Source organism: Manduca sexta, chromosome 22 (assembly GCF_014839805.1).
Source record: "Manduca sexta isolate Smith_Timp_Sample1 chromosome 22, JHU_Msex_v1.0, whole genome shotgun sequence".
Classification (NCBI taxonomy): Eukaryota; Metazoa; Arthropoda; class Insecta; order Lepidoptera; family Sphingidae; genus Manduca; species Manduca sexta.
In genome coordinates this window covers 15,974,365-15,989,741 of record NC_051136.1, presented here as the reverse complement: position 1 = coordinate 15,989,741, position 15,377 = coordinate 15,974,365, and the positions used below count along the sequence as shown (strand labels likewise).

The window sequence follows — 15,377 nt, the reverse complement described above, 5'->3', positions numbered from 1 at the left end:
AAACAGCTGAAGTAAGAAATATAAAGAAAAAAATGGACGAAAATATTCAAAGCGTGTGCAACAAATTTTTCTTCCGCCAAGCAGCAGTGTGTAGTCACTGTTGTGTTCCGGTTTGAAGGACATTGTAGCCAGTGTAACTACTAGACATATTGAGACTTAACATCTCATGTCTCAGGATAGCGAGCGCAGTGGAATACCAAACAATACTTTATAATTCAAGGTGTTGGATGGTGTGTCTACTGTTTATAGGCGGACGTATCTATTACCATCAGGCGAACGGCAAGCTCGTTTCCTCATACAAAACAATAAAAAATGAATAATATATACTGAGTATAGTAAAACCGTTTAAACACATATAGAATATAATTACTACAATCTTTTTGTATTAGGTACCGTATCAGTTCTTACTTAATATATTTTTCCACAGCTGCATGCTCCCGAAATGCTGGCAGTCCTAGTGATATCAATAATGGCGACTGTGGCCATCGAGATGCCCTTCAACCAAGTGTACAGGATATATTTCGGTAAGTTTTGTTCTATGTTTAAAAAATAGTAGAAATATGAAGAAATAATTAGACCCAGGTCTAAATTCTAAACTTTAGTAATGAATTCTATTGAACACCTCAATAAATACAAATCTAACTTATTATCAACTTTCAGACAAAAATATCTGATACATAAAATGAGGCCTTATTATGTTAGTATTATAAAATCATTTTATTTGGACCCTGTTTCGCAACTGCTGAGTCATACTTCTACTTGTTAATAATTTAGGTGACGACCAAATAAAATAGTCAAATTCTAATCTACGCTCCCAAACAAACAATAATAAATGAATTCTATCTGCATTAGCCGGTTTATAGTTTAATAGCTGAAAAATCAAATTTAATTAACACTTTTGAAACGGGTCCTGATTAAAAGCACTTAAAACATTAATCGAGTTGATATTATAAATTAACAATATAAAAATATTTGAAAAAAGGATTACATCCAACGATTTTGTGTTACCACATTTTAGCACAAAATTTAAATAAACTAACCTGTTCTGTTCCAGGTAATTCACAGAAAAAATTAAAGGAGATATAGAAATGAAGACAAATTAAAATAATGAGTGCTGTGTTATTATAATTAATATTTAGAAGTAGCCAAAAACATCACCTAGGTATTTAAAGCGTATGACTATTTTTATATTTTGAATACTTAGACGTAATTTAAGACATAATGGACAAATAAAATAAAACTTTTTTATTTATAAAATGTATTTACTTTTGCTCCCTTTTGCGTCAATGAATGAAGTGAGAATAAATTGGGAGATAGCATATTTTAAACAATACTTCAGAATTTGTCTACCAAAGCGACATTATCGAAAATTTTGTTAGTTGTTAAGCCTTCCTCCCTCAGACCATTTTCAATTAGTTTATTTTTTTTTTACTACCACAAAAATCAAACTTTATACATGGCATGCTATCATAATAATAATAAATACGTAATCCTATTGCAATTGTCTCTTCACATTTTAAGATCTTTAGAATAAAGTATAAAATTATAAAAAATACCAATCGTTGTAAAACCCTTTTATCATAAATATATTTTTTCATCTAACTTCAGATAAAATGCATAAAACTCATAATTCTATTCACATATTATTACCAATAATTTAATTCTAAGTTTCGTTGTTCATATCAGTAATACTTAAAATATATTAGAAAAATATTTACTCAGGGCGCCCTATTCCGTCTATAGGGGCAAATCCGTCTTTTTGCAGTGATGGGCGTTCTATTCTAAGAACAGCTTCGATAGCTATATAGGTAAGAGACACAAAAAATCCGCTATTTACCTATACGACTACCAAAGTTGTCTTCGATTAGATCACCCGTAATTGCAAAAAGACGGATATAGCCCCGTAGACGGAAATGGCCCCGGACCTTAATTCCTACTTAAATACGTATAAAATATCTACAATCAATAAATGCTCATTATTGGCCACACACTGACACAGTCAGTAGCATTTAATGCATTGACCAAGAAATTAAATAGTACTCACTTAGACGGTATTTCCCTCACTAAACTCTACAGTTAACCTAAAAACTTTTTTCAGTGTTTAGTGTCCTTCGTTAAAGGTTAGAAAGAGATTTAACAAAGAATACGTATAAATTAGTTATAATTGAAAAAAATAAAAACACATCACGCATTTATCCCCGAAGGGGTATGCAGAGGCGCAACCAGGGCACCCACTTTTCGCCAAGTATGTTCCTCCCATGATGTGATAGGGGCATGCCTATCGCCATATCAGGCATAAATTCCAGTCTCCGGGCTGATACTACGCAGAAAACCCAAATATTGCTTTACCCAACCCGGGATTCGAACCCAGGACCTCAAAGCGCTGCCGTACCACGCATGCAGTGCAATCACGCCACCAAGGTAGTTATAATTGAAATTACACTATTTAGGGATTTTATCACGGTTATTTATATTATTATTTTCTCCCGCCATTTTGAAGACTGCAGCCTTCGTGGTCACAGGGCGGACTGACCCATGATAACCGTGATAACATTCGTAAATAGTTTTATTTCAGTGTCTAACATTCGCCTAAGCTTAAGAAATCTTTAATTATAATGTTTTTGAAGAATATTTACTGGGACATTGTTTATGACTTAGCCTATTTGATACTATTTGGTATCAAAAGAATAGTATTTATCCTTAATAATTGTCATAATTAAAATACTTGTCTATAATAAAATATATATACTGTAAATAGCACAGCGTCTCTTAAATCATAATCACGAGTTTACCTGTCAAACATGTAAAGGAATATTTTTAACTCGATGCAATGATTATGTTACTTCCTGACAAAATGATCAGAGTAGAGAATACAATATTGTTGAAATATACAACGATTAAATAATTGATAAAGAATATAAGAGTCAATATAAAAAAAAAACTGAAGTCTAGCGAGTGATTAGTGATATACAGTATATTATTAATTCGCCTAATAAAATCAATCGAGTGTTTATACCAATCGATTGAAATTAATCGACTTTACTATCGACACCTAAAGTTGAATAACTACTTAAACAATAAATTAAGCATTTAACTAACGGCTCACAAAGTAACTAACTATGACAAATCGATTACAATAAATTGAAATCGACAATTGTTCAAGTCGAATCGCTGCCTGAAATGTTTGAGAGTTTTTCAACCTGGTTCTTACTTTTAGATTTTTCCGATAATTAATCTGATAATCCAATACATCAAGCATGTAACCAGGTGTCAAATATGACACTTATTCAATAAATATTGTTAAAAAAATCGATTCAATTCGATTCTACAATCAAATGATACAATCGATATTAATAACCCACATCGAGATCATCTGTATATCTATCATATATGTCAACTCTTGACTTCGACTAAGGCAGTCTCATTACATTCAGGAGGTGTACGCCCTGGTCGGCATTGGCACTTGATCTTCCCGGTGCTCTCCTTGACGAGCCAGGAGCCGTCTGGACAAGGACCTTGGGTGTTGAGGATGTGACAGGCTCCTCCGTAGGCAGCCGTGCCTTTGCGAGAAGTACAGGTCTCCACCTAAAAATGTCGCGTAGTTTTAAAATAACATTATGCCCCAAATAGGATTAAAACGTTAGTTTTAAATTATGATTAAAATTTATAACCTGAAATCTCGCAAAACAAGCTGTGACAATGACGGCTTAAACTAAATACAAAATAATTTTATCTAACTCTGGCGGTTATAATATTCGCGCGAACAGAACACACTAACGCGTCGTGATGGGTTTTATTTTGTAAGTAACAGTGTACAATAAGCAAAGTACAGTGTACACCAGTGATAGTGTGCTCAAATTGTTTTCCGGATATTATACAGGGTCATGTTGACATTGCGTTACTAAATAAAACCACATACTCGTCTTCACCTTTGCTGACATTGTGCCAAAAATCATCCAATAACTACGAATATTTTCACCAAAAAACCTAGTTTTAGTTTTCTATTTATTTTATCAATTTGTAGTTTATTGCGAATATTGCATATGCGTGAGTGTATTTCTGACTGAAAGTATGATGTTGCCGCGATGTATACTCTTAGAATAGTGATAGTGGCATTATGGCCCGTAAAATTAAAATTACTTTTTATTAATATTCATTTTGTTCGAAACTTACACTTTTTTATTTTACATTAACAGCTCAAGAAAATTATTGTAAATTGTTATTTTCATGTAGATAAGTACGTGGTTTCATTTAGTAACGCTATGTCAAAATGACCCTGTATTTGGACGAGATAGAAGTGTCGTACCTCCCGCCTGGTACAAGCGCCTAAGCTGCACGCACACACGCCGTTGTGGCTGAGCCCGTCCAGCGCGGGGCGCGCGTCCAGGTCGAACGCTACGACAGATCCCGCGGGACACGGCTCGCCCGCGCCCGGCCGGTAGCAGCGGCGCCGCTCCGGCAAGTATAAACGACCGCGGCCACATGGCACCTATAATAGCAACCAGGATTTAATGTATTAGAAGTTCTAATTTAACATCCGACTGTATACTACATGGACCTTGTAGAGGCTAGATGGAATATTAACAGCAACTCAGTTTCGCTCTCAAGTGCGATATCACGTGAAGCGCCGTCAAATCAACGTCAGTATCTTAAGATCGTCGCTATTTCATAAACAGATATCAACAACATCTCAAATGATATCTTAAGTAAAAGCATAGGATTTAGACAGCTAAGTCTTGTTCATTAAAAAGCATCAACTCAGCTGAAAACCAACACTTAAATGACAACTTTAGCTTCGTTAATTAAGTAGTTTAATACATTAACCCCCTTATTCATAGACGTTATTTATCTAAGATCGGAGCAATGCTGAAATATCAAGTCTGTTTCTCAGCTTTGTTTATCTGACGTCTTGCTGTTTGTTCAGCTTTATTTATCTGACAGCCAACTAGATTCAAGTTGTATCTCAATATTAGCCAATCACAATAGCCCTATATCTACGCATTGCGAAGGCTGCTATGCCGTCAGCACTGAGAAACAAACTTGTTATTATAGCAAAGACAGATTTTAGATAAATAACGTCTATGAATAAGGGGGTTAATCTACATGAAATCCTACTTAAAGTTGACGTTGATTTGTAAGGCCCTATTTGTATAGTGTATACCTTAGTGCATCGTCCTCCTCTGGCGATCATCTCGTCCTGAGCGCAGGGTCCCCGCGTGTATAGCCTGTAGCACGCACCATCTAAAGCCCTCGCGTGGAACGACTTGCACTTGCACTCCGCCTTCGAGCCCTGGGGCGTCACTTCAGTTATGGCAAACGTGTGGCCTCTGGGACACGGACCGATGGAATCTGTAAAAGCAATAACCACGAATAAAAATCTATAAATATTATTTATCCAAGCGAAGCAGTATACCTAATAATTCTAGATAATATTGTGTCATATAATACAATTGTAACAGGCCGATGTCTGTACGTTATAGATATTGTAGAAGAACTAATATGGGGAATCCTGATTAGAGCAACGGGAGCCAAAACAATAGTTTTTAGAATTTTTTACTGTCTAAATGTAGGCCTCATATTATCTTGGGTAAATACGGTAAAACTTTCAACGCGGGCGGAGTCGCGAGCAAAAGCTAGTAGTATAATCAAAATATACAGCAACATAAACATTGTACTACTTTCATGTTTGGTCTCACTATGTTAGATGACCTTCTGAGAAAGCGAACCAGATAACGCTTCAAAATTGGCGGGACAACGAAAACATTGCATCTAGTGACGTCATCTAATCAGGTAAAAGAGTAACAATTATACTGACACTATTCTGGTGCATATCATCAGAAGCAGTAGCATAAATCAATATCAGCCAAGTCCTGTGAAGGCCTGGAAATTATACAGAAACAAGCATGTCATGTCTAACACTTGGAAGCTGTGAATCAATCTTTAAATATGTCGCACTCTTAATAATATAATGACCTAAATTGTCGTCGGAAAACTAAGTTTTGTTTGCTACCTTTTTATTGAAGTTACCATAAAATTGAGCTTATTAGAGACAGGTAAATAATGAAACCTATAGCATGAAAAAAAATGGGAATAACCTAAAAGGTCGCAAACAGAAATTGGTTGTTTGACGATTCCCACAAATTGTCAATTTTGGAATGGGTCATTATTTTATTAAGAGTGTGATGTATATGCCGTCCGAGGGTGGAAAACTAAATCTTACCCAGTTCAAAGCACCCTCCACTGTCATTATGGTAATGCGGCATATGAGTCTCGCAGCCACAGCGCGGCCCGGGCAGGAACAGCTGTCCGCGCTCGCACGGGCCGCGGGTGAAGTGCGCGTAACAACCGCCGTCCACCGACCAGAAGTTCGGACTGTCTGGATCGCACTGGAATTTAGAAACGATTCTGAAATAGGCTAGTATATTCACAATTCTAATATCCTTGTATAATATATAAGATGGGCGTTTCATTAGTAAGTTTTACTCACGTAAGTTACGTAGGAATTGACTTAAATAAACTACTTCTTTAGCTAGTTAGATTTAATATCGTGCATACTTAGTATCGTTTATCCATCCTTTAGCAATTTACTTCGTATTTTTTTCACGCGCGAAATTTATTATTAAAAACCAAAGTGACCTCCATAATCTTTTGTTTACGCAAAATGACGGGCTTCGACTAGGGCAAACGCCACTAAAATTACTCACAGTGCAATTAGCGAGCCCATCATCTCCAACATCCAGTATGGAGCCAGGGTAGCAAGGCCCCTGGCTGAGCCTGTAGTAGCATCGACCGTCTGCAGGCCAGTAGAGTAACGTCTCATCCGCACACTGCTGCGGCCTCACGCACATTCCTTGACGCTCCCTGAAATAAAAGAAAAACGAAGATAATTTTAGGATTGTTCGATCATCTAAATATTACGGCGAAGCTGCTAGATTTTCAAAACCAAAATCCCTAGACGAAGCGAATTTGACGGTATAAAATACCAATTAGATGATATATTGCAGTCTGTATCACAATAAGATAAAAGATTTGTACTATGGGTTACGTCGGTAATAGAATATAACGGCTTTACATATAATGCTGTACGCCGCGTAAATTCTGCTATCGCAACTGCGGATTGACTATTGCCGCCTGTTGTTACTATTGGGCTTTATTTCCCAATTGTCAATATAATTTTAACACACTAGCAGTTCAGTATTCTAATTTTCTATTTCATCTTGTACTCCCAGTAATGATGATCAGATGGCGCTGTTTGTTAATTGTGCTGCCACAAGTTCATCACTTAATTCGCTTAAGAATTACAATACGCTACGCTTAAATATATGACCTAATTACAACAATAGAAAAAAATAACAAACACATGACATATAAAAGTATTCCTATAATAAATAGAATTATGTTATACTTAGTATCTACAAATAATTAAACCTGAGAAAGTCAATACACGTATGAGAAATTATACGGTATTGGGGTCAAAGAAATCTCGCTTCCTTCCGTAGCGTCCTTGACCTATGACTATGAAAGTAGTAGTTAAGCGAAGTAAAAATGAATTTATTACAAAGCTATACCATATTTATAGTAAATGGTAGATAAATAGTACCCACTTTTTTTTTCAATTATTGTCCCTAAACAATAACCACAAAAGTGTTAATTGTAAAACTAGAACATAGTTATTGCTTATAATTTTAGCTTTATTCCTCAAAAAATCCTTTTTCTCTCTGTCCTTATACCACCCCTCCTTATGGAATGCCTCAGTGGCGTACGCGGTATGAGTACAACTACTGCGCTGAAGTACTGAGTCTAAATCCCGGGTCGGACCAAAAACAATGGTCAACGGCAACTGGGTTTTTTTTTATTTCAAAAATAGGTAACCCAGTCGCAGCTCAAAGTTAGGAATTTGGCTGTGTGATATCCCAGTGCCTCACTAAGCACGTGAAACGTTAGTCCTGCTCCTCATCTGTCTTGCAATGAATCGCCGAACCACTGGACTATGAGAATGAACGGACGGAAGAGCGCACCTGGTATTGCACACACTTATGCACTATAATATCTCCAGCGCACTTGTCTGATCTCCGGTGCGATGGGCCGCCGCACCGTGGCCCAAACTTAGCTAGGAATTCATACTACCCCATTATGGGGTCGACGCAACATTTTTTCAAGTGGTTATCACATTCACCACGTGCATACCCACACATATAGCTGGTATTGACACAAATAGTTTGCATATCGGAAATGACGTCACTATCGATTGGACACACGTCACGCAACGCTATATTCAATTATACCCCCGAATTCCATTACAACTGTATTTTCGTACACAATATCGTTCTATTATTCAATTTCAGGGTTTTGTTACAATTGCAACTAGGATATTTATTCAAACGTGTTTGTTATATAAACAAATAAATATTATATTTTTTTATAATTGAATGACGAGATAAGCATATAGTAAGACATTTGATACTTTTAAACTGGTTAGACTTTCAATCACAAAGTTTTCTGTGGTTCTGAATTTACTTCATCCTGAGACATTGGTTAATATATAAAATCATGGCTGGGCACGGGCCACCTCTACTACTGAGAGGGATTAGGCCTTAGTCCACCACGCTGGCCTAGTGCGGATTGCTATAGTTCACACACCCTCGACATTCCTATAGAGAACTTCTCAGGTACGCAGGTTTCCTCACGATGTTTATTACATAATAATATCTATGTGTGTTGAATTGCATATCTCATACATACTAAAAACGCTATAAAATGGCGGGATGCTTACCTACCCTCGCTTGTTGAAGGACTCTTCTACGGGAGCGAAGTACTCTCCCTGCCGACATGGGCCGCGTTCGAATAGCTTGTGGCATGTGGTGGTGTGAGGTAACTGTGCTGTTCCTGGAGGACATTTGCATTCCGCCACCGTCCGCCCGCCCCATTTACCGGGGCTCAACTCCTGGGTCTCTGGGCACGGGTGGCCTTTCTGGAAATTGATATTTGGAGATTAGAATTTTTGAGAAGTACTTTGTCAATGTTCCTTAACAGAGCTCGTTTATGACATCGCTACGTCACAGAACTATATTTGTTGATCATCATCTTTTATGATATAGAATCTCTATCAAAAACATAGTATGATTGACAATCAAACGTAAATTAAATTTTAAAGTTAAGTTAAAGTTTCTCTGGTCCTCCAGACAAACATTACCTAAACGAAAAAGTGTTTGCTAAACTTAAGGGTAAATAAAATTAGCGCAATCTAAATTAATACTAGTTTTAAAGATTCTCAAAATTGAGTTTTTTATTTTTAATTGTGTTTTCATCAAAACATTGGACACTAATTGAAACGTGATAACATTTTAAATAACGTATCTGAGATGGCAGTCTTGTTAGAAATAGGTTTCAACAAAAACCAATTGATTCCCAGAAACCCTTTACACCATACACCGGCGGTTGGAATTTGAAATTAAAAGTCATTAGCAGTAATTAGTCAAGTAGTTAATGACTCATTGTTTGGACTTCATGCGATAAACATGCTATTGTACATGGAAATAAGTACCTTGTTACTAATTGTAATTACGATCTATTATTGTATAAAAATATCGTTTTATGTAGCATTCTTTGGATGAAAACAATGATGTACATAGAAATAAGTATTAGGAGCCTGGATCCTTTCATCCTTTTTTTTTTATTTTATAAGATATTATTGTGTTAATGCTATTTGTACATTACAAATCCACATTCAATCTATATTATACTTAAAAATACCAAATAATCAAACGTTTAACTTAATTTTGTAAATAAAAAAAAAATACTGCATGAAACATTGAAAACAGCCGAGTTAAAACTGTGAACGAAGTTAGCAACAAACAAGAGATCAAAACATCAATGGACGCGGTTAATCCGGCCTGCAAATAAATTCGATATACGCCGGCTGCCACAGAAATTGAACTAAAAACCTTTTTTTATTAATTTGAATGACTACACGAGCTTGCCGTTCGCCTAACGGTAAGTGATACGACCGCCCATAAACAGTAGAAACACTATCAAACACGTTGAATTACAAAGTTGTTTGATATTCCACAGCGTTCGCCATCCTGAGACATGAGATGTTAAGTCTTATTATGTCCAGTTACACTGACTACTTTCCTTCAAACCGGAACACAACAATGACTACTCACTGCTGCTTGGCGGCAGAAATAGATATTGCAGTGGTACCTACCCAGGCGGACTCTCACATATGAAAGACCTACCACCAGTTAACCTATCACAGCTTTATCAAAAAAAACACAACGTAGTTTTACATTAGTCTTCACAAAAAGAAAACAACATAAATAACTTCGCCTACTTTTGAATTATCCCTTGTTTTTTGTGTAATTGGCACGTCTTACCTAATTTAATGGAAACGTGCAATAAGTTTATATTTAGCTTTCCCTAGTCCATACAGCAACTTATTTGAATTTCTGTCAATGAAATTTTATATTTAGTTAAGTGTTCAATCAAAAGATTTCAGAATATTCCGAAAGTAAAAAAAATACAATAAATAGGATTCATTTTGTGATTTTCGTTCCTTGCAGAATATTTTTGGTTCATGATATACAACATTGCTTGCTTGATGCCAATCCTCATCAGGAAATCAAATTATACATTATCATAAAACGAAAAAACTGTAATCAAACAAAACATTGTAAAACTAGGAAGTGTAATTTGAAATAATGATATTTGTATGTTAATTAATGTAACACAGTTTTACTAGCAAAAACAATATATGGAAATTAAAAAATAAGTAAAATAAGTATATTTAATTGAAGTTTTAACATAACAAGTATTTTCTGCTGACAGAAACATATACAGAGATACAAGTGAAATGAATTTTGTGTCTGAAATAGGCACAGATGCTTAACATAGCCACATTAATAATGGACCTCGCCCCCAATCCCTCCCCAACACCACAATTATGAAAACACATCACCCCAAATTTGACACAAAACGTAAAAAAAATACCTATAAATAACTTAGTACTTCAAAATATTGAAACCGATGTTAATATTTATTGTAACGTCAATAAAGCCTAAGTATAGTGGCTTTTTACGAAACCTTTTGTATAGGTCAGTAGGTAGATAGTGACGATTTCCATCAGCTATAAATCCTATGTTTTAAACCAATTCTTAAAATGCACATATTGCTAAAGGAAGAATAACTAATATAAATAAATTAAGAAACCAACAAATGAATACAGTGGAAAAAACAGATGAACACAGCTTCATGGAGATTTAATTATAGTTATGATAAAAGAAGAATTAAAGAAGTATATTAATTAAGAGTATGTTTTTGTTTGAAAATCATTGACATTGAAATCCCAAAGAATATTTAACTTAACTCGTTTTGTTACAAACTTATTCGCATCTACGTTTTTGTAAAGATCGTCAGACGTACGTGTATAATAACTACTAATATAATCTTACCAAACGTTCAACATTTTCAACCATAAATACACAATATTACACATTTTAAGACAGTGATAGCTATTTATGCTGCATACTTATTTACAGCGTAGCTCTATCACAAATAAGCTTATCATCAATGGCAGCCCTAAACGACGTGAATCCCCAGCAGAAAGCAAAAAAAAAACGACGCGAAGGCCCGGACGGAGCAAAAAAGTTCCCCGATTTTAACATTATCGTCGGTAAGATCGTAAAAAAAGCCCTCCAAGTCCTCCTCTTCGCCACCCCTTATCATAAGACCACCCACTACATACAAGCCCTTACATTAAAGCCGACAGAATGTTAGCCGATGCCGGAAATGTTCTTTAATATCAAGCCTAATGCCGATACAATTACAAGCCATTAACGTGTTTTACGTAAAACGGCGTATAACTCAGTGTGAATGCTCAAATCGCTGGATCTAATCCGATGCGGCACGCACATGGTGTTCCATATTTAAAACAAGGGGAAATTTGAAATGTTCTATAATCAGATTGAAGAATTTTAAATGCGACGAGTTTTAAAACCTCTACGCTTCGATATTCTTGTCATATTTTTATTTATAGAATTAAATAAAAGCCCTCAAAGGATTCCCTAAAGATGTTTTTCTAAAATTTGAAAGTTAAACATTAAATCTATGTCAAAATGATGAGCAATTCATTATAATTTACAACAAAGTTGTATTTAGTGGGTTAAGTCGATGCGGTCTAGTTCGGTACTCATGTCTAATAATCAATTTATCTCCCTTCTAGAAAAACCCGACTTATTCCTAATTAGAATTTCTATCATATAGGACAACACATTAGTCTCAAAATATCTCAGCTGGTGCTAGAATAAACTCTGAATATATGGCAGGAATGGTCGACTCTACCTATACAATCTCTATTAAAGGGATGAGTATATTCGTTCAATATTTTTTTTCAAGAACTCGTTTCTCCTATAATATTTGCTTTTATGAATCATGAGTATTATCTAGGTGAGTATACATGACCTGCACGCCTATCTGATGTGACCTAGAATCGTCTATTGTTTTAAAAGTTTTACTTAAAGAATTTAAAAGATGAAAATGTTGCGTAACAAAATGGAACTATGCGGTCAACTATTCTTCGAAACGATCTCGCTCAAAGTATTTGAGTCTTTCTAGGTATCAATTAAAAAATATTCAGTATTGCAAAGTCATAGTATAGCGGGTTGCACAACGAAAGAACTGTGACCAACGTCGTATACAGGTACCGACTGGACACTTATTTGTGATCTAATACCTTTTTAATGGTGTAGTTTTATAGGTTAAACTTGCCTAGAGCAACGTGTAACGATATTAAAAAAGTACCGTTACAAAAATTCTAGAAATAAAAAAAAAACTTTTTTTTTACTACTTTAGGTAAGAATGTTTTGTGTGTGTGCAATTCTATTTGTAACAAACCCCAAGTTCAAGTTTTATGTAGGCAAATGACAATATTATGGACAACACTCGTTACCTCGTTTTTTATGAAAACTATATTTTTCACACCCTGTATAATATGATGGGAGTGAGTTGTGCAAGATGACCCTTGAACTCAACTAACCTCACCAACGTTCCGGGAACGTCACGTATATTATTATACGCTATACCGACTGATGGCGATGCGTCGAATTTAGTTCCTGTATAATACACAAATAACTATTCGTTCGAACATTACCGATAGTACTGTGAAATTACGACATTAAAATTTATCTCTAAGTATAGCCTTCGTTAGAGTTCAAGTGCAGTCCATAAGCTTGATTAACTCAGAGCACAAATTTAGTCTCTACCTAAAAAATTAAATGCTTAAGATTTTTCTATTAGTATTAATGCTTTGAATGACGATACGAGCATGCCGTTCGCTTAATGGTAAGTAATATGACCGCCCATAAACAAAGTATTGTTTGGTATTCCACTGCGCTCGCCATTCTGAGACATGAGAAGTTAATTCTTATTATGTCCAATAGTTACACTGGCTACAAAATCTCAATCTTTTAATCTTCAATCCGATTCGGGAATTAACCAATCAAAATAAATCATTTGTAAGTATGCAAACAAAACTGGCTACAATGTCCTTCATACCGGAATACTGCAGTGATTACACACTGCTATTTGATGGTAGAAATAGACATTGCGGTAGTATTTACTCAGGCGGACTCGCACACAAGAGTAGACCTACCACCAGTAAAGATAAATGAAAGGCAAAGGTTTTATCTTCACCTCCCACACACAAAGCTAGAATTATAATGTATGCGTGATCGGAAAGGACAGCTACCTTTTAGGTCCTCAACCACTTCATTGAACGCACGCCCACAAAATACAACAAAAGTTGTGTCATATGGCTCATTCATAGCATTACAATCTACTTCCTTACGATTATTAAGAACATCTTGTCTTATTTAAAATTATTTTCGCTATAACACAACAAAGATATTATCGTGACAGATTAAATAATCATCACGGAATTATGCGATACGCTTCTTCCTTTCTCTTTAAATTGTATTATTTCATCACGATTGCGGTAAATGGTAAATAAAATGAAACATTCACGTACAAGTGTTGATTGCAGAACACGAGAGTATTGCTTAGACGGAGATGTTTCAAATGGAGCCTAGATTTTGAGATGCGTAAATGAACCAATCAATTGGGTGTTTACAACGATTTAGAAAAGAGATGTTGAGTTTGGGAGATCTCCATTTATTCACTTCTTTCCAGTCCCTGTTTGTCTGTTTGAAACTAAAAAAAATTGCCTCGTATCAAATATTTGCTAAGTACACAAATATTTTTCTTGACTCTTGATGCTGCGATCGCATCTACATCTACTCATTTTACAAATACTGATCTACTAAGCACGATAGCTGTTAAAATTATATTTTCTAAACCCTGTACCCATAATAACTTCAGACCTGTATTATCTACTGAAAGGCACTGACCTCCTCTATTACAGAGTTGGCCCTTAGAGCATCACAGGCCCAGTAGAAGTAGGCAGACTCCACATACCTTCCTCATGGTTATCCCAATTGTCAAAATCACCAAAATAATCTCTATATCTACCGTTATTAAAGGCAGATGTAGTAACCGTTGTAATGATGATGATGTAGATAATGATGTAGTTTGTAACCTTCTGTAGTCGAGTGTTGCTAATACTCGACGAATGAAGGTACTCCCCGTGGCTAGACACGCGTGGTTGCTCCCGACTTGACGCTTCACTCGAGCGGAATGGTCAGGCGAACTGGTTCCACCCGGCTTAACGACCGCAGGGGCCAGGAGGAAAGTGAGAGTGAAGAATAGGAGATGAGTGTGGGGGAAGGAAGAGGAAGTACTAGGATGGGCGGAGAGGAAAAGGAGGTGAAATGTTCTACGAGTCCCTGTCAGACCCCCCATATGAACTTACAACCATGGGGGTGTAGGTATCACTGTTTGTGTGCCTAGGGCCGCGACAAATGTCCCCCCATGCATGGGCGTCCATTCGGTATGAAGACCAAGCGCGAAAAAAGCTATGCTTAGTTAAAACACAAATTTACTCGATCGGCTATGAGTCAAAACCCGCCATCATGCCTCTTAATGAGGTTCAAACTAGAAACTGGTGATGTTATTGACAGCTCTTTAAACAATTTCTAACTACCTCTTAATTCTAAAAGAAGTTAATAAGTAAGACTGTAAAAAAATAATTTATTTAAAGGATATAATAGTAATAATATCAGCCCTGCATTATATACCTCTGCTGGGCAAAGCTTTCTCTACTATTGAGAGGGATTAGGCCTAAGTTCACTACGCTGGCCTAATACGGATTTGCAGACTTTACATACACTCAAAATTCTTATAGAGAACTTCTCAGGTACCCAGATTTCTTCACGATATTTTCCTTCATCGTTAAAGGTCCTTTTCTTTTTCTTTCTACTCTTGGA

The 15,377-nt window shown here is 35.9% G+C and overlaps 2 protein-coding genes across 2 annotated transcripts in view; one reads left to right on the top strand and one right to left on the bottom strand.

Moving 5' to 3' along the window:
• The window catches only part of LOC115451153 (nose resistant to fluoxetine protein 6), a 41,491-nt gene extending 40,234 nt beyond the window's left edge, over window positions 1-1,257 (top strand). The window contains exons 11-12 of the mRNA XM_037441368.1: window positions 428-524; window positions 1,055-1,257. Of these exons, the coding sequence (XP_037297265.1) occupies window positions 428-524; window positions 1,055-1,086 (129 nt within the window). The 3' untranslated portion in view covers window positions 1,087-1,257. The remainder of the gene's footprint in view (window positions 1-427; window positions 525-1,054) is intronic.
• A 1,071-nt stretch (window positions 1,258-2,328) lies between these two features.
• Window positions 2,329-14,853, bottom strand: LOC119190206. Its single transcript, XM_037441530.1, has 7 exons — window positions 14,470-14,853; window positions 8,778-8,971; window positions 6,705-6,861; window positions 6,221-6,386; window positions 5,162-5,349; window positions 4,307-4,489; window positions 2,329-3,585 (listed from the first exon to the last, which is right to left on the bottom strand). Exons 1-7 carry the CDS (start codon window positions 14,851-14,853, stop codon window positions 3,394-3,396), a joined length of 1,464 nt encoding a protein of 487 aa, XP_037297427.1. The 3' UTR covers window positions 2,329-3,393.
• Between the last annotated feature and the right edge of the window lie 524 nt (window positions 14,854-15,377).